General features: G+C 45.5%; 1 protein-coding gene across 1 annotated transcript in view; it reads left to right on the forward strand.

Annotated features, from left to right (window-relative positions):
• The window catches only part of LOC308410899 (syntaxin-binding protein 4), a 56754-nt gene extending 42227 nt beyond the window's left edge, over positions 1 to 14527 (forward strand). The window contains exons 12-22 of the mRNA XM_080904568.1: positions 309 to 381; positions 2855 to 2943; positions 4650 to 4746; positions 6751 to 6878; positions 7265 to 7357; positions 9652 to 9717; positions 10112 to 10303; positions 10588 to 10704; positions 12377 to 12423; positions 12521 to 12648; positions 13542 to 14527. Of these exons, the coding sequence (XP_080760694.1) occupies positions 309 to 381; positions 2855 to 2943; positions 4650 to 4746; positions 6751 to 6878; positions 7265 to 7357; positions 9652 to 9717; positions 10112 to 10303; positions 10588 to 10704; positions 12377 to 12423; positions 12521 to 12648; positions 13542 to 13597 (1086 nt within the window). The 3' untranslated portion in view covers positions 13598 to 14527. The remainder of the gene's footprint in view (positions 1 to 308; positions 382 to 2854; positions 2944 to 4649; positions 4747 to 6750; positions 6879 to 7264; positions 7358 to 9651; positions 9718 to 10111; positions 10304 to 10587; positions 10705 to 12376; positions 12424 to 12520; positions 12649 to 13541) is intronic.
• The last annotated feature ends 8204 nt before the right edge of the window (positions 14528 to 22731 follow it).

A 22731-nucleotide genomic window follows, 5' to 3' on the forward strand; every position in this document is an offset into this window, starting at 1 on the left:
TCATAGCCATTGATCAGCGGTCATGACAATTTACATATTAATGATCAAAGAACTGACCTCCCAGCCCATTGTTCCTTCAGTGGGCTGGTTTCAGTCATTATGCAAATGTCCTGTTTATAAGATTGAAACCTGCAGTCAGCTGAGACTGAAGACGTCACCTGGATGAAACGTTTCTCCCACTGAAAACACTACGTCTAGATGAACAGGATCCACCTTTGGGACAGCAAAATTATTAGCTACACTAATTAACTCATTGGTCATTAGTATTGGAATTGTATTTAACTATTTTCCTTGTGTTATTGGTGTAGATCTGTGCAGAGGAGCCAGCCCCACCTTCCTCACCTTCTCCTGACATCTGTCCTCCAGATATTCATGTTTCAGGTGAGACCTCTGTGTTTGCACTCAGACTACAGTGCTGTCCCCCCCCCCCCCCCCCCCCCCCCCCCCCGGGAGCCTGTCCATTATGCTAGCAGTGTCTAAGCGTTCGTTTTCTTAATTCATATGGGGCGCCACCCCCACTTTGGGAACCTCTGGTATAAGACTAAGAGCTCCGCTCTTCAACAAAAACTCTGGAAATAAAAAACTCTGCTACACTGAGAACACATGTTTGGCTAATGTTTAGCAAAAGAATGCACAGTGTGAAAAAGTATCGAGAAGACAGAAAAACAAATGTCATCAGGAAGCTGATGACAGCATCAGGAAGGGAGCCACATATGCACATTGAGCACAGAGCCAGCACCAACACGTGAGGGATTTTTCTTTGTCATTTATTGATTTGACTCATATGCACAGTGGGTCAGTGGTTAGTACTGCTAGATCACAGCGGGGGGGTTCCTGATTCAGTTCAGTTTTATCTGTGTAGCACCAAATCATCAAAGAGTCGCCTCAAACTGCTTTAACACAGAGGAAACTCCAACAAGAGGAAGCACTTGGCGAGAGCAAGAAGGACAAACTTGATTTTAAAAGGAAAAACCTCCAGCTGAGCCAGGCTCAGGGAGGGGTGGACATGTGACTGGCTGGGTTTGGAGGATGATGACAGGACAAAGACACGCTGTGGAAGAAAGCCAGAGATTAACATCAACTAATGATTCAATACATAGTTCATGAAAATGGTGACTCTTATTAGTGCACTTCAGTCACCACAGTTCAGCTGAACATCTGTCTCAGTCCTGAAGTAAAGCCAGAGAAGTGGAGACTGGATCTCAGATCAGTGAGGCTGTACTGATGCATGCGGTGGCTCAGCATGTTACATAGAAACATTTAGATAACACAGATAAGAGCAGTCTTTAAGTGAATGGACGTATTCACAGTTCATATTCATTTCAACATATTTTTGGCTCGCGTTATGTCTGCTGTTCTTTATTTCTGGTGCAACAAATGCCTCTCAGCAGAACATCACTTTGCCAAAGGAAACTGAAAACGATCTGAAGCAGTCCAGTTGTCGTCATACTGAAGGACTGCTTCAGACCAGCAGCTGTAGTGTCATAGGGCTGCCCGTGGCTCTCGGCCGAAAGCCACTGGACAGCCTTTCCCAATCCAATTGGCTGGGATTACCCAGCCAAGGTTATTTTCTAGGTACTCTAATCATTTCACTCCCTGCCAGCCTCTAAGCCGGTTGCTAGCTGTGACAGATGTCAGCACTTTGTAGTGAGGTGAGCGCACACACAGAAACAGATTTTTATTATATTACAAAATATAATGTTCCAGAATTATGATCCAGGTTAAATATGGTTCACTGTGACAACATTTCAGATAAATACTCCTCTTAAATCAGTTAATCTACAAAATGACTCCACACTATGAAGACAATGTAAAACAGTAACATGAGTGTAAACAGAGTTTAAAGTCAGAAGAGCAGAGCAGCCATTCAAATCTGGGACAGAAAAACGCATCATATGAATGGCTGGCTGCTCCCTCCCCTCGCGTCTACATAATCATCCACTTTTCTTCAGTTCCTCTCTTTTTAATCATCTGCTTTTCCCTGTACCATCGCTCACAGTCACAAAGACCTGCTTTAAACCAGCAACACCGACATCAGGTTGTCTATTCAACTCTGATATGACAGATTATATAACGATATTTCTCCTGCTGTTCCTCACTCCTAATTACACTTTCAGTATTCTGTTAAGAGGCCAGTGCAGGGGTCAGCAACCTTTAACACTCAAAGAGCCATTTGGACCCAGTTTCCACGGAAAAGCAAACACTGGGAGCCGCAAATACTTTCTGACATCTAAAATGAAGATAACACTGTTATTGTTTTTTACCTTTATGCTTTGTATAGACAACTAAGGTGTGTTGCTTATGAAATCCATGAAGTGCTACAGAGAAAATTACATTTTATTTATGTAATGAACACATTTTGAACTCTTAAAAAATACAGCAAAAAGGAGATGCACCCAGGTGAAGGTCTCTTTTAAATGAATTACAAAGCTGTAAAAAAGGACTGTAAGCTGTCGTCTGTGAGGCGTGAGCGTGTTTGTTGTTACCATAGTTCATGGAGGAGCTGCTCACATACGTATGTGGATGCATGAGGATCCATACTTGGCCTGCCTGGGTTGAAAGTCTCGACAAACGCACAGCATTTCGGCTGGTATGGTTTATGTGAATGTGATGCTTATTGTGAGAGATGAAAAATACTTTGTTTTCCAAACCACGTGGAGCCGCAGAGCTAAAGAGCGCAGGTTGCCGACCCCTGAGCTAGTGCTTCCTTGTTCTATGTACCACACATCTGTGTGTATATACGCAGTCTACTTAAGAAAGGATTTTTTTAAACAACCCAAACTTCTGGTCTCGTTTTTTTTTCTTTTTAACCAAAGTCAGTCCTGATTTTCTTTTCTTCATTTTCTTTCTCCAGGTTCAACCAGCCAGAGATCCCCGACAGGAGCAAAACCTAAGATAACCCTGGACCCTTACATTCGCCTCAAATCAGACAAATTAGACTTGGTGAGTCCTGACCTGCTCGGGTAGGCTTCTTTAGACCTATGCTGCCTGATACACAGTTAAGTGGACCCTCATACTAAAGAAATCACACAGATTATGTGAGAGCGATGACACATGTGAAGGCATATATGGTTGGTGGTTGAAAGGTGTATGTTGTTGAAGTCAGAAACTGGATCGAGGTTTGTGGGTGATCCTGGTCGACAGTGTTGAATACCTACCAGCAGGTATGTGAGAAACGAACTAGGAAGTGATGTCAGCTTCCTGGAAAATTCCCTTATGAGTCTGATTTGCAGCAGCTCAGGGCTGAGACGCTAAGCGTTGCATGCAGAAACACCACCGTGGCAGGATGTGGTGGACCGAGGTCGTTTTGGTCCTTTAAGCGATTCGCTGCTAGAGAGGCACTTTCTACGTGACCTGCCGCTTGTGGCTGAGTTGCCGTCTATCCCAATTGTTCCCCTCTGTGTAATACCACTAAGAGTTGATTGTGGAATATTTAGTAGTGAGGAAATGATTGCAGACAGCATCCTATCATGGAAGCACGCTGGGATTCACTGAGCTCCTGAGAGCGACCCGGGATTGTACACACCTGGGCCATGGAAGTGATCGGAGCACCTGGATAATGGATGATTTGGATGGATTAGTGTGCACTAATGTCCCCCACTTGCCCTCTGGGTGCTCTTTATCCTTCATGCTTGGGCCCTCTACCAAAGGCCTGAGAGTCTGCGCTCCTCCCTGCAGAGATGTCGTTCCTGGATCTGCTGGAGCCACTCGCCTAGTTTAAGAGTCACTGTTCCAAGTGCTCCGATTACCACAGGGACCACCGTTAACCACGGCGTCACCTTTCTCATCTTCTGCAGTTGCTCTCTCAGTGAGCTTCATTCTCTTCCTGATTTTGGTATTACTCAGTATAGCTCCCACCCACTCTGCACCTTTTCCTATGTTATTTCGCCTTTTCACTGCTTCTTCCTGCAGTGCACTCATCACTTTCAGTCATCAGAAACTAATAGAAACTGGCCTCAGCCCGAACCCAGATTTGACTTCAGATTGGACCCACAGTATCCCAGTACTCCCAGCCCATCATCTTTATGCATCCAGTTATTAATCTCCCTCTTACAGGCCTGCCCTGCCTGCTCCATTGCATGTGGATTATTTTTACCCTGTCAGCAGACTCTGTCCCTTCAGCTTTACGACTCTCTCTTTGTACAGTTGTTACTGTTATTTAGGTTGATTTTAATGTTGCCAACATTTTGCTTGGGCATGTTGATCCAGGGATTAGAAACACAGTGAGTTTAAACACTGGCAACATTCTGTCCTGATTTGTTGGCTCTGCAAAGGAAAACGAACAGGCAGTGTACAAAACTCTATTGAAAACAAAGGAATTACACACGTGTTGAACAGAGCAGTGTCTGCTTTATGACTGCGGTGAATTTGCTAATTAAAGAACTCTATAATCGATTTATGAAAAACACATTACTCAAAGTGTATGTAGGCAGTTTTTGTACTTTCTTCTACTGCATTCTGTCCTGGTAGCTCAGGTGTATCAGTATGTCTCCTAGACAAGCGTCCTCTTTGCAGATGCTTTGTGAAGTAACTTTAGGCTAATATTTGTAATGAAGTATAATTTTACTTGGAGAACAAAGTGTGATATGCAGAGTGCAGTTTGATGACAGCATACAATGCTTCATGCTTCATGCTCCTGTCTCTCTTAGGCCTTGTCCTTCCTTGGTTTGGATGTCACAGAAGAGAAGAAGAAGCAGCTGCGACAGAGTCTGACCACAGACCCACAAGGCACCGTGGCCTATGGAGGTGACGTGCATGCAAGCAGCACACGTACACTCACTGATATGAGCCGCACACATTTGTAGTCGTGTCAGCTGTTGGGTGGAAGATCTGTGCTGAGGTCCTGTCAAATCATGTGACAGCAGCATGTTTCTTATTGGTTGTGTCACTTGTGTAAAATGTCAGATTGTGTAACCAGCTGTGACTACATGTTTCCAGTCGTTTGGAGGGCCAGCGTTTACATCGTAGGGCTAAATTCACCTGCGTGTACCTGTTAATGCTCACTGACAGAAAGGACTGGATGATAAAGGGTGTGCATGATATTAAACTGTACAGGCAGCTTAGTCTTTAGACTGCAGGTCAAACATGAGATCCCATCCTGACACATGCCTCCATGCCACCAAGCTTCCAGGATGCTTTTCTGTGACAAAGCAGTTGCTGTAATGCTGATGACAGCCGCACAGTTTGAGTGTGTAGGGTCCTGTAGGTGAGCTGAGGAACATGAATGCTGCAGTGATGAGTCACCTGGCAGGCAGGTTGTTCAGCGTCTCGAAGAACAGATCAGGTCTGTTGCCTTTTCATGTAACTCTGTGATGCTGAGGAGCGTACGACAAAGTAATGGCTTAAAGATGTATGTTACACCTAAAGTCAGTTTTCAGTGTGACAAAGAAGCTTTTTAACCTCGCCACACAACTGTAGTAACTGCCGCAGGTGATATTCAGATGCACACTGATGCACACTGCTGAGCTATACCTCAGAAATACCCCTGACTAAAGCTATGCAGCCACGTCATAGCAGTGCAGTGTCTGTCCTGTACAGTCAAAGAGAAGATGCAGAAAGTGCATAAATGTGTTTCTGCCGTGTCTGGCTTCTGGAGCGTTGACCCAGCGGAGGGTCTTTGGATATTTGGGCTCGCTGTTGTTGTCAGTGCTTTTCTTTTATGCTTTTGTGACACACACTAATCCCAAAATGTAAAGGAACACTTTTTAATCAGAGTATAGCATCAACAGTTTAACCTTTGGGATGTTGCAGTTGTTCATCAGTTTGAGCTGCTTTGGTATCGTTGACATTAACAACAGGTCCACTAGAGGGGCGACAGTAGTGACTTTACAGATGAAGGTCGCTGACATTTTTCTCTCCTCATCTTTTCTGACTGTTTTTTCACTAGTGTCGCATTAGGCTAGACTCAGTGTTACTACTGGTAGCATGAGGGGATACGCCAAGATGGCACATCAATATGTGCTGTTTCCAGAACGTTTCTTAAGAGCGTGGAGGAGCTTCCAGGAGACAGGAGATTACTCGAGGAGAGCTGGACATGCATAAGCCATGAGCTAGACCAGCATCTGCTCCTTCGTGCAAGGAGGAACTGTCAGAGCTACAAAATAACCTGCAGCAGGCCGCTGGTGTGAATGCATCCTAAGGAGAGTGGTCAGAGGGCTGGATGTCCTCTAGTGGGTGCTGTGCACACTGTACGGTACCATGGAGCCCAACTGGCATTTATTCACAAAATACCAGGAGTGGCAGGTCCACCACTGGTGTCCCGTGGTTTTAACAGATGAGTGCAGGTTCACCCTGAGCCATGTGACAGACGTGAAAGGGTCCAGAGCCTGTAACGCTGTTGGAGCCAGTCTATAATTTCATATACAGTAAGGTGTGTGTGTCTGTGTGTGTCTCTCTTTATGGGGACCCAAATGCGTGAATAGATAATTCTTGCTAGCTTGGGAGTTGTGGTGGGTGGAGCTAACCCTCTTCCCTACTTTGCATTTGGTTGTAGGAGCTGGAGTGGGCAAGTTAATTACTTGGAGGTCTTTCTTTCTTTTACCTTTCTTCGCTTTGACTCACAGATTTTTATAAGGTGTGTGTGTGTGTGTGTGTGTGTGTGTGTGTGTGTGTGTGTGTGTGTGTGTGTGTGTGTGTGTGTGTGTGTGTGTGTGTGTGTGTGTGTGTGTGTACACATGACCCTGATTGTTTGCTTTTCCTTGTTTTTCTGTTAAAACAATGAATCCCATCTGTTTTGGTGTGATGGCTCAGACTTTGTGGAGGCAACCCGGAACATCTTCCAGGAGAACCTGGAGGAGCTGGGCTTGGAGACGGGTCCCTTCACATTCTCCTACCATGAAGCAGCTAGTCTGATGGATACCTCAGCCTTCCACTCACCTGTAAGCAGCTCTCACAGCCGCTCATATAGACACAAAACAGCAGACTCTGTAATTAATTAAGACTCAAGAAGTTTATTGTATGATGTTACCCAGCCTGAAACCAAATACTGTTTCTCACCAGCCTCTACAGTGCAAGAAGCAATACAGTTTAAAAAGAATAAATACAGTTTAAAAGAATGACTTTTAAAAAAGAGCAGCAAAAAAGGCATAAATAGCATAAAATCTAAGTTTTAAAACAAACTCCAGTCACAATTAATCTAATATTTTAAAATTTCCACCCAGAAATGAAGGGCTAACTGTGTGTGTGTGTGTGTGTGTGTGTGTGTGTGTGTGTGTGTGTGTGTGTGTGTGTGTGTGTGTGTGTGTGTGTGTGTGTGTGTGTGCAGACATATGAATCAGAGTGCAGCTACAGCAGTGAGGAGATGGAGCAGTTTCAGACTGAGGTGAAGCAGCTGCAGACGCAGATGAAACAGCTCAAGGTGAAAACACACCTTTGTTTGTCCCTCTTTGGTCAGTGGTGAGGACTTCCAGCTGTTATGTTTTCTCTTAGTAGCTTTACTTTTACTTTTCTTTGACTGTGTCTCCCTCTGTCCCACAGTGTCTTTTATTATGTCTACTGTCTTGTTTCGTATCTGTCCTGTGGTCTTTACTAAGAATGAAGTCCAACACACTCAGGCTAATTTACCTTAGCTGGCTCGACAAACCCGAAGCCCCAGTTAGAGATGATGAGTATCATGATGATGGTCAGGAGCTGTCTCTGTTAAACTGGGCGTCACACTCTGAGCACACTCACATAAAATGATGCCCATGATCGGCACCTACACGTGTCGCCGTGTATCGATAAAATGGTGACAAAATGATTCAAATTTACAGTGAAATGTATCACTGTGAGTAAGAGCACAGACGATTGCTGCATTGTCCTGGTGGTTTTCTGGCACAGAGCTGTAACAAACATTTTAACTCCAGTGGTGTCGTGGCTGAGTGCGCTCTCAGTGCTCCTGTTTATTATGGCTGCACATTACAGCTCCTTGGAGGACAGGACCAGCTTCACCCCGATCAGATCTGCACACTGTTAGACCTCTGCCTCACCACTACATATTTCAAGTACAACGAAGGCTTTTACAGACAAAAACATGGCTGTGCCATGGGCTCCCCCGTGTCACCTATTGTAGCCAACCTTTACATGGAGGAAGTGGAAAGGAAGGCTCTTGGCTCTTTCAAAGGAAGAGTACCCAGCCACTGGTACAGATATGTGGACGACACCTGGGTCAAAATCAAGACACAAGAAGTGGAATCCTTCACTGCGCACATTAACGCTGTGGATAAAAACATCAAGTTCACCAGGGAAGACACAAAGGACGACTGTTTGCCTTTCCTGGACTGCGCTGTGCACATTGAAGAGAACGGCAAACTCAACATCGAAGTTTACCGGAAGCCCACACACACGGACCAGTACCTCCTCTTTGACTCCCATCACCCTCTGGAACACAAACTTGGAGTAATTAGGACCCTACACCACCGGGCAGAACATGTTCCCTCTAAGCCTGAAGGGAACACACCCGAAACCCTGGCTGATTGGGACCCACACCCAGTTTCACACCTTGGCTCAGGCAGTTAGAGGATCATCAGGGGGTCCTTTTGTCCCTCTGTGGGGGGAAACTCCCACTAGGTTTATATCTGGGACTCTCCACCATTTGACCTTAGAACTGAAGAAGCTTCTCGGATGAAAGGTGAAACGTCTTCAAGCAACTTACAGAAGTCCAGACGCTTTTCTTTCCAAGCTCCTTAAATATTCAGAATATTACAGAGATTAACTATATATGATGTAAACTGTAAAACTTTGTTAATTTCACTATAGAGGATGTACCCTACAATAATATAAAACTCCAACAGTCAAATAATACCATATTTCTAAGCTTTTCAGGGCCGAGTACAATAACCTCAGTTTGATCTGGATTAAGAAGCAGAAAGTTAGCGGCCATCCAGGTCTTTATGTCTTTAAGACATTCCTGCAGTTTAACTCATTGGTGTGTGTTATCTGGCTTCATGCACAGATAGAGCTGGGTGTCATCTGCATAGCAGTGTAAATGCAAGCTTGTATAATGTAACAGAACTGGCACTAGCATTTCAGCTGCATTAGTCACAGAGTTAGAACGATGGAAAAAATGGATTTTATTCTGAGCTGATAATAAATGAGTGACATAATTACTGTCGTTGTTCTTATATACTGATGACAGAATGACTGTAAAAGCACTCAGGTTAACTGTTTCTAAAAATCTGCAGTTGAATTCGCTCCGTGCTCTGACAGCCACTTTGGAGAATAAACAGGATGGGAGGAGTCGGAGGAAAGTTCAGGAAACACGAGTTTTCCTCGTCTCAGAGTTGACTCGGCATGGCTAGCTAAACCTGCTTCCTTCAACAGTGCCCAGAAATATGGTTTAATAGGCACATTTACACTCTTAGTCTCAGTCATCTCTTTGGATCATAGACTAGGGCTGGAGCTGGCGTTTTGGTGGCATTTCTTTGGCTACCAAGTGAAGTAGTGAGAATACGTTTTGCAGTTTAAAACTAAACACATAGAATCCTGTTTCCACACTTAGCCAACAAACACACACTCAGTGGGAAAACCACAGACGAAGCCCAACGTCCCAACCTCACCAAGATTTAGCTGCTTTTTCTCCTCACAGTTGTGTGTCTGTCCTCTGAATGGAAAGGTGGGGTCTTTAACAGTCATACAGGAAGCTGCCACTTCATCTGCTGCCTCTCTTGGCAGGTGATGCTGAAGGACATGGAACACAGCAAGAAAACCCTCGAGGAGGAGTTGCAGAAGACCTCAGAGGTCAGAGGCCAGCCTGCAGCCTGTGGAGACGCGCAGTCTCAAGTTACATCTTTATAACTGTGGGATATGAGCGTGGGGTCAAAGTTGAATGGAAATTATTTTTGTAGTGAAACTAATCAAACTGAGTCTGCTGATAATGCCGGCTGTTTTTTAGTTGATGAATGATTAGAAATGGTGTTGTTGTGCAGCTTCTCGATGTCGTAGGACAGTTTAAGTATGAGAACCAAGAATGTAAAGATTTCTCAGCTGGTAAAATGAAATAGCTAATAACATATTCATATGATCATCCTGTTGTATTTAGCAATGTAAAATACGTCTCACTGGCAGCTGAATCATCTGAAAACATGGACGAAGACTGAAGGCAGCGAGTGAATCCTTCTGTCATTTCTCCTAGAAAGCCTGTCTGACTGTAGAGGAGAACACTCGCCTGAAGAGTCGTCTGCAGGCGTCTGAGGCGGTGCATCGGCAGGCCGGCAGTGCTGAGCAGGACTATGAAGAAGTCATCCAGCTGCTGGAGGCTGAGATCAGAGACCTGAAGAGCCAGCTGGCCACCAAGAAGCAAAGACGGGGAGCAGAGTCCATGCAGGTACAATGATGTCAGAGTCGTGGCCCACAGCCTTGTTCAGGGCCACTGACAGGAGAGCAAGAAAACCTCATTTCAGCCTTGAAATTTGGGGAAACATCTGTCTGAACATCTGTCTGTATTTTTAAATGCATCTTCACAGTACTCTACATCTTACACATCCAATATGTTCAGGCATTAGGTCAAAGGTCATTGTACTGTATAGTGATACATGATGCACTCATGCACCCAAAGAGTTGTCTACATGACACACGTACACAAGCTGAGTGTGTTGGTGTGTTTGTCAGGAGGAGGTGGGCGAGCTGAAGAGGAGGCTGACGACTATCGACTGCCAGCTGAAGAAGTCCGAGCTGAGCAGGAAAACTCTGGAGATCTCCAACAAGAAACTGCTAGGCTTTGCTCAGGTACTGGTGTTCCTTTGGATGCACACAGAGCTGTGAACAGGCAGGAAGCAGACTGAGTCCACTCTGTATACCAGAGTGTTGTATTGGTCTCACAGCTAAACCTCGGTCCGAACTGGGACAGGACAGCGATCCGAAGCTGTTAACATTGCTTCTTCTTCTCAAAGTGTTATCATAGCTTTCTACAGTTGTTTTGCACAACACACTCAATTCAGCCTTAAGTATTAATAAAAATACAAATTCTACAGAGTGTTAATGTGGGGAATATAATCTTATACTGATTGATAAGAACTCAGTTATCAAAGCTGAAGACTGTGTATCTCTAAAATAGAAGCTTTCAACAGGTTCAGGAAAAAGTGCATAAAAATATATGAATAAAAACTGAAACAGCTGAATGAAAGGCTTGAGCGCTGCGTGACGTGGTTAACTGTCAGCATCTACAAAGAGATTCAATATCGTTGAAAAGTGAAGGTGGTGAAGCAGCAAAACAGCTCGCTACACAACTGTAGTCACTGAAGCAGGTGACAGTGTAATCACCACATTCTCGCTGGTTATTTTTCCAACAACTTGTTATAAGAGATGCACACACTTTGATGGAGAGGGGAGCTGACGTCCCCTCTCCATCAAAGCCTTTCTTTGCTAATGTGCTAAAGCTGTTAAATATCCCACGTTAGGGGGAAGACGATCAATAACTGAGCATCCACACAAAACTGCAGAATGGTCTCAGACGTCGGTTCTTCTGATTGTCAAACAAACACACACGTTAGCTTCCGTGATAATAAGGATGCAGTTTGTGCCATCTTTCCCTTTAGTTGTGGTTAATCAACAAGAGTGATGTGCTCGCCACCTGTTTGTATTTCCTGGTCTTCCCTGCAGACACACACACATACAGACTGAAGGTTGTTTGGCAAAAATGCTATTAGTAACTGAGTGCCAGTACAGAAATGATGTCGTCATTCAAACTTATTAACAGCTCAGTGTTTCCCCCAGGACAACATTCAAGTGTAAATGTCAGAGAAAAACACATTATGGGACCCATGTCAGCCACTATGCATGTGATGGTTTATTTTGCAGTTAAGACTATTTAAGCGAACCTGTAGATTTATTAGATGAAGTAGGAAAATGCATAGAGCTGTACATAACTGTTGCATTATTTGACCAAAGGCTTGAGCGTTTCCTTCCATGGTGTGCGGCAGATGATGTGGAGGCTGCATGTGCAGCTCTGAGATTTCCAGATCTGGTCTTTAAATCTAGTGACAGGAAAATAAGCTGATGGAGTCAGTCTGCCCCCAGTGATGGAAGTGTGCTACAGCTCTGTCCACAGCCATAAACCAGCTGCTGCACAGGCTGTTCCACCAACATCTGTCCTAGGAGAATTGGCTGTGGGTGGATGTTTCCTCATATCCATCGGTGCCGTCAGTGATGGTGGAAGGATGCAAGGTGCAGGAACCAGTCAGACACAGGGGTGTGCACAAAGCCATCAGCATAGAAACCAGTTTGAAAAACACAACGAGGGGAAGGTGCAGCCTGTGGCTGATAACACTAATAACTGACGAGGTCCAGCAATCAAGCTCTTCTCTCTGGTTCGCTTCATCCTGACAGCACAGAGAGACCCGGTGTGTGTTACTGCTGCCAGCGCTCGGCCTTACAGCTGTCACATTATCTCTCTTTACAGAACGTCCACAAAGTGCTGACCACGCCCAGCCTATTTGGAGAAGGGGGGTAAGAGAGCGCGACCTTCACCTTACAAGCGCCTTACAGCTTTGCAGTCGAGTTCCTGCTCCAACTGTCCTTCTGCTTGTGTGTCTGTCTATATCAGGAGTAACAGGTCATCTCCTGCCACGGAAAGCCCCGACATCCCATCACCAATTCCTGACCCAGCCTTCCAGCTGGCTGTGGAAGCCAAAGAGCTGGTGGAGGGGGTGTGTACTCTCACAACTGATAAAGGTACAGAGCTCACTAACCCAGAATAAAAAGCCTGAACACTGTGTGCATACAGTACGTGGAAACACCATGTTTGGAAGGAAGGACAAAGGTTCAAACTGCAAACACTTTCAGATAATGTGATGAAAATTAGTTTTCTTTTGCCACGGCTTAAGAATTGATGAACTAATTATGAGCCATCCTTTAGCAAGAACTCTGCTATAATGGCGTCAGTATAAAATATATATACAAAGTCTTTAGTGCCAAATTACTCCACACGCTTCACCTCATACAGTATAACAGACGTGGATGTAACCTGCAGCCTCAAGGCAGTGACATATTAAAGCAGCCAGTGTGCAACCACTGCTGTCCATCGTTCTGCAGCAGATCTGAAGTGGAGCAATGAAACATGGATAATATCTCATCCTTACTCATCAGGCCGATCTGCTGAAGTTCCTTTTTCACAAAGGTAGAGAAAGCAGGGTCCCAGGACATAAAGTGGTGACGATGATTAAAAGCTGTTTCTTTAGAAGCTGAAACTGTTCTGGCTTCATGTTCAGTTCTTTTTAAATACAGCTGAGATTGAAATCCAAGCTGTGACCAAAGCAACACTGTTTCAAATGAGTTACTTTGTGTGTAAGTTTTCAAAAACACGGCTTTGAGGCTTACCTGTGACAGAAGCATCGCAGCACGGGTCAAAGGGAAGCAACAGCTTGTGATTCAGACCTGCAGTGACAGTGTGAGCCACTAGCTGCTGCCCTCACTGCTCACAGCTGAAACAAAGACCTGGTATTTTCCCTACCTCTATTTGTGTTTGCTTTATCCAAAGGGTTGTCTTTCCCGCTCGCAGCAGGCACCACTGCCTCCTATTACCATACTGCTATAGACTCAAGTCTTTCTGTCCACCTCTTCTACAGAACCGGTGAGTGCAGATGCAGCTTCAGCTCCAGATGTCAGTCCTCACCATGTGTGAACAGCACCAAGCCAAAGAGGACTGAGTCCAGACCTGGGCCGGGCAGAGGACCCCCAACGAGCAGCTGACCTCGCCATGCACTTCACCACAGTCCGCAGCAAACACACCATTCTACGACAGGACACGACGACAGCGACAGTTAAACCCTCACTGGGACAGACTGACCACGTTTTAATGCCAAAGCCTGTTTGTGCACATGAAATTAGTGTATTCCCTCCAGTTACTCCAAATGCTCCTCACAGGGCTCAGCAGTGGGATCTGCTGATTCGGTCTCATCCTGTCAGCAGCACATCACATGTACTGAAGTCTCTGTGAGAAGTGCTGCTGCAATTCTCTAGTGTGTTACTCTTACAGCAGGTGGTACAGGTGGAGCTGCATGACCAAGTCCTCCACACACTCCCACAGTGTCACTGCTGTAAACCTTGTTAATACTCTTGCCAACCTCTTTTCTATCCTCACAAACACAAACTCATCTCCACTCCGTAAAAGGAGGACTTGTTACTTGGAAAGCTGATGTGTACAGCGTGTCCCCCTGTGTCAGAAACTCCATGACAAATTAGCTCGTCTGCTCTAACACAACATCTGCCATGCTTCCTTCCCTCGCGCCCTTACTCACACTGTCATGGAAGACAAGAAATGAAGGTTTGAAGGTGCAGCGTGGATCATCTTCATCTCATTGCCTGGTTCATGTTGCTGTGTCTCCTGCGTTCAGGAGTAGTGTACCTGTTGCTGTAGCTCCAGCTGTGTAAAACTGTGTTTGGTATTCTGTGTAGGCAGACCTCAGTCTTAGGCTACATGTTGAACATAGATTTGATTTCTACAGACATCTACAACTGCAGTGACAATAATGACATGTCCTTCAACCAGATTGCATCTTTGGTGTGGCCTCATTCTTTCTGTTACTGTTTTATATTAAAGGAATAACTGATGACCGGACTGGTGTCGAGTTCGACTTTTGTTCAGCATCCAGCAAACAGTGCTGCTCACAGGGGGCGATTTCACCACAACTGCTTCCCACAGAAGCCCCTCAAAAAGCAGGAAACCAGAGCTGCTCACAGTTTGTGCACGAGGGTGTTCAGGAAGCGGATACTGACTAATGACGTGACGTTCTAGGGTCATGTGTGGAAATCGTGGTTGCAAATGAGGCGGCTGTCTTGATCTCTGGCTCCTCCTGCAGGCATTTCTAGTTATATTGATGAGTTACCCCCCAGAAGATAAACTACACACAAACACACAGCACTGTGCTTTCAGTGTGAATCATTTACTTTCATCAATCAACAAAATGCAGTGAATGAACCAAAGAAATCGCATCAGTGTTTGGTGCAACCACCCTTTGCCTTCTTCTAGGTCCACGTGCACAGTTTTTACTCGGCGGGTAGTTTGCTCCAAACATCTCGGAGAACTAAGCACAGATCTTCTTTTGCACAGTGCTGTATGTGCGGATGTTAAGTTAAAAGTACTTGAGCATAGGGGAAAAAGTGTTTATATGAATGAGGCTAGTTGTAAAAAAGTACTCAGAGAAGTCAAACTGAGTGGAAAGGGAGTCCATCTACCATTTAAACCCTCACAGGAAGTCACTGTGGGGCACTTACACAGCACCAGAGACATGTGAGGCAATGACCCAGTGTGTGTGGTTTTGCTTCTTTACTGTCATGTGCAGGCAGGAAAAGGACCCAAAAATACACAGAGGGAGCAATCAGGGAATGGGAAACAGGAGGGAAACACAGCTGGGGCAAATCAGGGCTGACGAGACAAAGGAAGCAAAACCAGACGCATTAACATCAGACACGGACTTTCAAAGTAAAACAGGAAACACAGACTGAACTTACAGACACACAAGCAGGCACTGCAACAGAGGGAACAGAGACGTGGGACCAGGGCGGACACAGACTCTGACTGGACACAGAATAGAGGGAGTATGGAAACCAGAACCTGAGAACAACATAAACACCAAGAAGAGCTGGGGAAAAATAGAAATGCAAAACAGAAACCAGAACCTTCACAAAAATAAACCAAGAGAACACAAATAAAGGGTACAAAACAGAAACCACTGAGTCAACGACCCAGGAACCCTAACATTTACATATTCACAGTGGATTTCACAACAAACAAGATGCGACTGAAAGTAACCAGGACAGGTCCCCACCTTATTCCATGACAACCTGAGCCCCATAAAAACAGTGAGTGCTCATGTTCATATCACTGATTCATTGATACAATTCGCTGTATCAGGGTGTTGTCCTTCAGAAGAGCCCACTGCCATCAGTATAGAAATCTTCCTTCTAGGGATGTTGCTAGGATCAATATTGGGCCTTAACCATGAAATCTTTGGACTGTTCACTGAAGTTGTTTATTGTTGTTATAGTAAAGGATTAGCTCAAGAACAGTGCATAGAGAGCTTCGTGGAATGGGTTTCCATTGCCGAGTTGCTGCATCCACGACTTACATCACCCAGCGTACTGCAAAGTGTGTGTGCTGTAAAGCACCGCCCCGCTGCATTATACAGCAGTGCAGACGTGCTCTCTGCAGTGACCGGTCTGGGTTTGGTGGTTACCAGGAGACTGTGCTTATCGGACTGCATTGTGCGAACTGTTAACTTTGGTGAATGAGGAATTCTGATGTGATGTTTTGTTTCAGGCGTGGGCTCGCCCCCTTAGTTTCAGTGAAAGGAACTCTTCAGCATGCCAAGACATTTTGGACAATTTCATGCTCATGATTTGTGGGAACAGTTTGGGAATCGCTCCTTCCTGCTACAACATAACTACACACAAGTGCACAAAGCACTTCTATTAAGACATCAATGAGTGAGTTCGGACATGACCGGCTCTCACAGAGTCCTGACAGAACACCTTTGGGATCATTTAGTGCTAAATAGGCCTCCTCATCTAACATCAGAGTCTGACCTCACACATGTGCTTCTGGGAAAAAGATCAGAAACACACACACAAACACACTCCTAAATCTTGTGGAAAGTCTTCCAATAAGAGTTGAAGCTGGTATAGCTGCAAAGGTTGGGCCAACGTCCTGTTAAACCCTGATGTCACTCAGGTTTGTGTGTGTGAAGGAAGAAGAGCGAACACTTTTGGCATTGTAGTCAGTGTTGGGAAGGTTACTTTTAAAATGTATTCCACTACAGATTACAGATTACATGCCCCAAAATGTATTCTGTAACATATTCCGTTACGTTACTCAATGAGAGTAACGTATTCTGAATACTTTGGATTACTTAATATATTATCATGCTTTTTACAGCTACATGAATGTGCTATTCATGTGATTTATTACTGTTACTGAAGGTCTGCGGCTCCGAACCGTAGTAAAGGGGCCTCTGACTAATACGTCGGGTTTATGTCGGGCTCGTAGCTGAAAACTAGCTTTACTTTGTTGTGTGGGTCAAGTTTGCAGCGAGAGACAGAGAGAGGCGTTGAAAGGCTGCTGCAACGGGACTTATTGTTTCGGAGGAGAACACGAACACAGCGTACAGTCGAGTCTTAATAGTGTACTTACTCTTCTTGGCTGCAGTGGTTATTATTATATTTACATGCTTCCAGCTCCCGTTTCTGCTCGATGACAGCTCGTACTTTTCCTTTTTCTCCCTCCCTCGCTCACTGACACATCACGGGTATGACAGTCCATCCTCCCTACAGCACGGACTACACTGCCCATCAGGCTACATGCTTTAGGGCGATGCCTGTAACACTCTGCCTATTAGCTCAGCACAACAACATCAACAACAACAAAAAGGCGCTCTCTCACCCAGGAAACACACAGTCAGAGAGGCGGCACCCTGTAACCATGGCAACTGTAACGCTGCCGCCTGGAACAACAGAACGTGTGACAGGTTGAAGGACTACTGCATATAAAACTGTTCAGTTAATACTAATTCATATCAGTTGATATAAGGACGAAAATAATGTAAATATGGTAAGAGAATGGTTAAGAGTTTATTATTTTTTATTATTAACACTGATTATAGTGTACCTGCAAATACAGTATAGAAGGCACAATCAAACTTTGTACAATTTCAGTGAATGTGAAAGTGAATATTGCGTGAGAGCACCTTTATTCTTCAGCACAGTCTGAACTCTCTGAGGCAGCTTTGTCATTCAAGTATCTTCAGGAACAGTTCTCCAGACTTCTCGAAGGACATTCAAAGCTCTTCTTTGGATGTTTCTGCTTTTAGTTCTGTTCTCTATCAAGATGATCCCAGACTGCTTTAATAGTGTTGAGGTCTGGGCTCTAGGGAGGCCAATCCATGACTGATATTGTTCTATCCAGGTATGCGTTTACTGCACTGGCAGTGTATCTGCGAGCGCTGCCATCCTGAAATTCATTCATTTGGACAAGATCTCCAACAAACCCTGACAACTCACCTTGCTCATTACCACCTCATGTTGACAATGATTTGAACTGGGACGTGAAAAAAAAGTGAAAAGGGATAAAGACTCGGGTGGCATGGTGGTTAGCACTGTTGCCTCACAGCAAGAAGGTCCTGGGTTCCCGTTCCTGTTATACATGACTTTTAGGACCTTCAAGCCTGTAGTTATATTCTTTATCAGTTGGAGCCCCCCGCATTCTTCTTCTTCTTTGGTGCAACCCTATAAATACAGTGCACCCCTTTGGCCTCTCCCCGCTTCTACAATTCCCCTGTGGGAGAGGTGGGTGTCATTTCTTTCCAGACACCGTACAACACACATATAATGTATATTTAGCCACTGTGGATAGCACTATGCCTGATCTGTTCTCTGCGGGGAGTAATGTGACTTTTGGTTTGGGGAGGGGTCATCAGATTGCTCCAAGGTGTTTTGGGAGGGGTAGGCCAGCAGTATTGGTGCCCGCATGGATGGGCAGCTAGCTCCACACCAACTGCTTGCAAATGGCAAACACACACCCAAGCTGTCACTACTGACATGTTGAGCAGCTTGATTACTGATTTAGCAAAGCAAATTGGGGAAAATATCACGTCCTCCCTTAACTCCATGCACCACCCAGCCACGGTCTCCCCAGAATGTGCCCTCTAGCTGCAATGACCAGTAGTGATGTGTCGGTCGCGAACGAAACGGCTCTTAGAGCCGACTCTTTGAAGTGAACGATGCAAGCCATGGTTTTTTTTTCCCTTTCTCTCACCCTCTCTCACCCTTTTTTCCGCTTCACTCTGCACGCGAGCCTTGTGCTTTGCGCTGGGCAGAGGGGGGAAGGGCGGTAGTTACACTCACAGTAGCACAGGAACAGAGCGGGAGGGAGAGAGGAACTCAAAGGTGCACTCCTCAGCTGTGCGATGCTGGCACATCCTGATTTTGAGAGGCCATTCATCCTTTCAACTGATGCTTCCATGGATGGGCTGGGTGCTGTCTTATCCCAGGTGCCAGCTGGTGAGGAGAGAGCAAGACCTATAGCCTTTGCTAGTAAGTCTCTCAGCCGCAGCCAGGCCAAATACCCAGCACACCTGCTTGAATTTTTGGCTCTGAAGTGGGCTGTGTGCGATAAGTTCAGCCACTGGCTCAAGGGTCACCAGTTCACTGTCTGGACTGATAACAATCCTCTCACATACATTCTGACTAAGCCAAAGCTGGATGCCTGTGAACAGCGTTGGGTCTCTAAGCTTGCACCATACTGCTTTGAGATCAAATATGTTCCTGGAAAGCTGAACATCGTGGCAGACACCCTGAGCAGGGAACCGTTTGTGAGGCCGTTGGCCCAGCGCCTCCTGTCGGAGCCATACTTTGAGCTGCTAGAGCAAGTCAGTGATGTGAAAGATGCCAGTGTCCAAGATGGCTTCTGTTTGACCTGTCAGCCTCAGTCGATACACAGTGCTCCACCCTCTGCTGTGCTCGATGTGTCTCTGTCAACTGATCACGTCTCTTCTATCATGTCCTCCCTCTGTGAGTGGGAGTCTGCTTCTCACCAGCGCTGCTCACCTGACCTCCATTAGTCCACCTGACTGTGATGTCTCTCATGTGATGGCTCGTCAGTGTTTCTTCTGGTATGATATGGAGAAGGATGTGCGCAATCATGTGAGAAATTGATATCCCATGCTGATCTCCTGGAAGAGAGATCCTGTGATCTCCAGAGTAGCCTGCTATGTTGACCGTAAGCGCAGGCCCTCCTGACATGAGCGCTATCACGAGAACCAACATACATTGCAGCTTCTAAAACAATGGGATAAGCTCACATTCCTCAATGGTGTCCTCTACAGAGTTGTGAGGGACCCACTGACCAAACACAAGAGATTCCAGTTTGTGGTACCTGACTCCTTAAAACAAATGGTGCTGTCTGGCATACATGACAACGCTGGTCATCAAAGTCAACCTCGCACACTCTCCTTGGCTCGTCAGCGTTTCTTCTGGTATGATATGGAGAAGGATGTGTGCAATCATGTGAGACCCCAACAAGACCCCAGAGCCAGCAGCTAGGGCCCTGTTGGAAAGCATTAAGACCTGTGCTCCACTGCAACTTGTAATAATAATAATAATAATACATTTTATTTATAGGCGCCTTTCAGACCCTCAAGGTCACCTTACAGTAACACGTAAACAATACCATAAAAAACATAAGAATAATGTATATATAGCAAACATGGTAGATAAAATTTAGACATAAACAGCCATAAAAGTATGAAAGCAAATATAAAAACTGAGCAAGTTAAAAATGGCCTAAGACAGATCTGTTGTATGCAGTTCTAAACAGATGGGTTTTGAGTAGTGAGTTAAAAGTGGTGAGACAGTGTGTGGTCCGTAGAGCAAGTGGAAGTGCATCCAAAGTCTCAGGCAGAACAACTAAAGGCTCTGAGTCCCATGGTAGTCAGGCGAGCAGGTGGAACTGACAGAAGGGAAGCTGAAGAAGAGCGGAGTGTACGAAGGGGCGAGGATGTGTGGAGAAGATCGGATAGATATGGAGGAGCGAGGTTATGAAGCGCTTTGAAAGTGAGAAGCAGGATCTTGAAATTGACACGGAGGTGAACTGGGAGCCAATGGAGCTGTTTAAGAACTGGTGTTATATGTTCAGTGGATCTAGTTCTGGAAATAATACGAGCAGCTGTGTTTTGAACCAACTGCAGTTTATGGAGGGATTTATGAGGTAGATTTGTGTAGATTGACTTCTGGTCAGCTGAGGACAGCAACAACAAGTCTGTGGATGTCCTTGTAATCACTGACCACGTCACAAAATTAGCACATGCATTCCAATGCCAGGATCAGACAGCTAAGAGAGTTGCTAAAAAGCTTTGGGACCAGGGACCAGGGAGCTAGTTTTGAGAGCGAGCTGCTTGCAGAGCTTCTGGTTTTGGGTGGCGTTGCCAAATCTCACACTTCACCATACCACCCCATGGGTAATGGTGCCACAGAGAGATTTAATCGCACCCTTGGAAACATGTTACGGTCCCTCCCCCCCAGATCTAAGCAGAAATGGCCGCAGACGATACAGTCCATGACGTTTGTGTATAACTGTACAGCACACGAGACCACCGGCTGTGCACCTTTCTACCTGATGTTTGGGAGGGTCCCAAGGTTGCCAGCTGACCTCATGTTTCGGGATGTCCTTCATGATGACAACATTTGTGACTATGATACCTATGTCAAGTCACTGATGGATGACCTGCGTTCTGCCATGCTCTAAGCCCAGGAACTCAGCACAATGGAGCAGAGACACCAGTCTGACCAGTACAACAGAAAGGTGAAGGGTCTGCCTCTTTCACTGGGAGACCAGGTGTTGTTGGCAAACAAGGGAGTCAGAATGAAAAGGAAGCTCCCTGACAAATGGGAACCTGTTGTGTACACGGTAGTCGACTTGGATCCTGCTCTTCATATCTGCTGTATCAGAGACAGACAAGGTGCATCGCAACCTGCTCCTTCAAGTTAACTTTTTGCCCTTGGACACAACTTTGAATGACGACGCTGCACATCCTGCTGTGAGCGTTGTCAGTGGCCCCCTTGAGTCTGACCTGGATGGGTCTGTGACATCTCTTGGGGACACAGGAGCTGTACCTCCGGCCACCCATACTGTCGATACCGTCTACAGCATTGGCAAGAGTGATGACCGCACACTATCATGGATTCTTCTTCTTCTTTGGTGCAACCCTATAAATACAGTGCACCCCTTTGGCCTCTCCCCGCTTCTACAATTCCCCTGTGGGAGAGGTGGGTGTCATTTCTTTCCAGACACCGTACAACACACATATAATGTATATTTAGCCACCCTGATGTTTCTGATTGTGTGTCTTTAGTTCAATTATTGTCATCATTGTGCCTGACTTTGCTAGATGCTGTAAATGTAAATGTGTAGTACGTGTGTGCCACATATGTGTTATAGGCACAGTTAATGCTAGCGTGAATAGATAATTCTTGCTAGCTTGGGAGTTGTGGTGGGTGGAGCTAACCCTCTTCCCTACTTTGCATTTGGTTGTAGGAGCTGGAGTGGGCAAGTTAATTACTTTGTCTTTCTTTCTTTTACCGTTCTGTCAGTGCGCCCCAGGGCAGCTGTGGCTACAACTGTAGCTGCCTCCACCAGTGTGTGAATGTGTGTGTGAATGGGTGGATGACTGGGTGTGTGAAGCGCTTTGGGGTCCCTAGGAGGGACTAGTAGAAGCGCTATACAAATACAGGCCATTTACCATTTACCATTCATTATCAGGTATGTCGGATTTCGTGTTGGTGTTTTTTTTAATCTTGTGTCAAATGTAAGTTTGTACTTTATGTTTAATGTAAAAAAATAAATGCAGGCCCTTTTCTACAATTCCCCTGTAGGAGAGCAGCTGGAGTGGGCAAGTTAATAACTTGGAGGTCTTTATTTCGTTTACCTTTCTTTATCAGACACAACGCAGGAACACTGGTTACATTAGCCCTGCCACAGACTGGTGACCTGTCCAGGGTGTACCCTGCGTCTTGCCCAGCTGGGATAGGCTCCAGTGCCCCCTGTGACCCTGAAAAGGATGGATGGAGGGAAGAAACACTCTTTTTGCCCAAAGACTTTGAAATAATAATAATATTAATAATAACATATCAAAAAGCTTCTAATGACGCTCCTGTACATCTGAAACAGCTTTGTGCTGATGTGCAGTGAGCCATCGCCCAGAACCAAACCAGTTCGTGGCTCTATCTTCGTTAGAGGAGCCCACAGCATCGCGGACACAAGCCAAT

The sequence above is a fragment of the Rhamphochromis sp. 'chilingali' genome, assembly GCF_963969265.1.
Source record: "Rhamphochromis sp. 'chilingali' genome assembly, chromosome: 15".
Taxonomy (NCBI): domain Eukaryota; kingdom Metazoa; phylum Chordata; class Actinopteri; order Cichliformes; family Cichlidae; genus Rhamphochromis; species Rhamphochromis sp. 'chilingali'.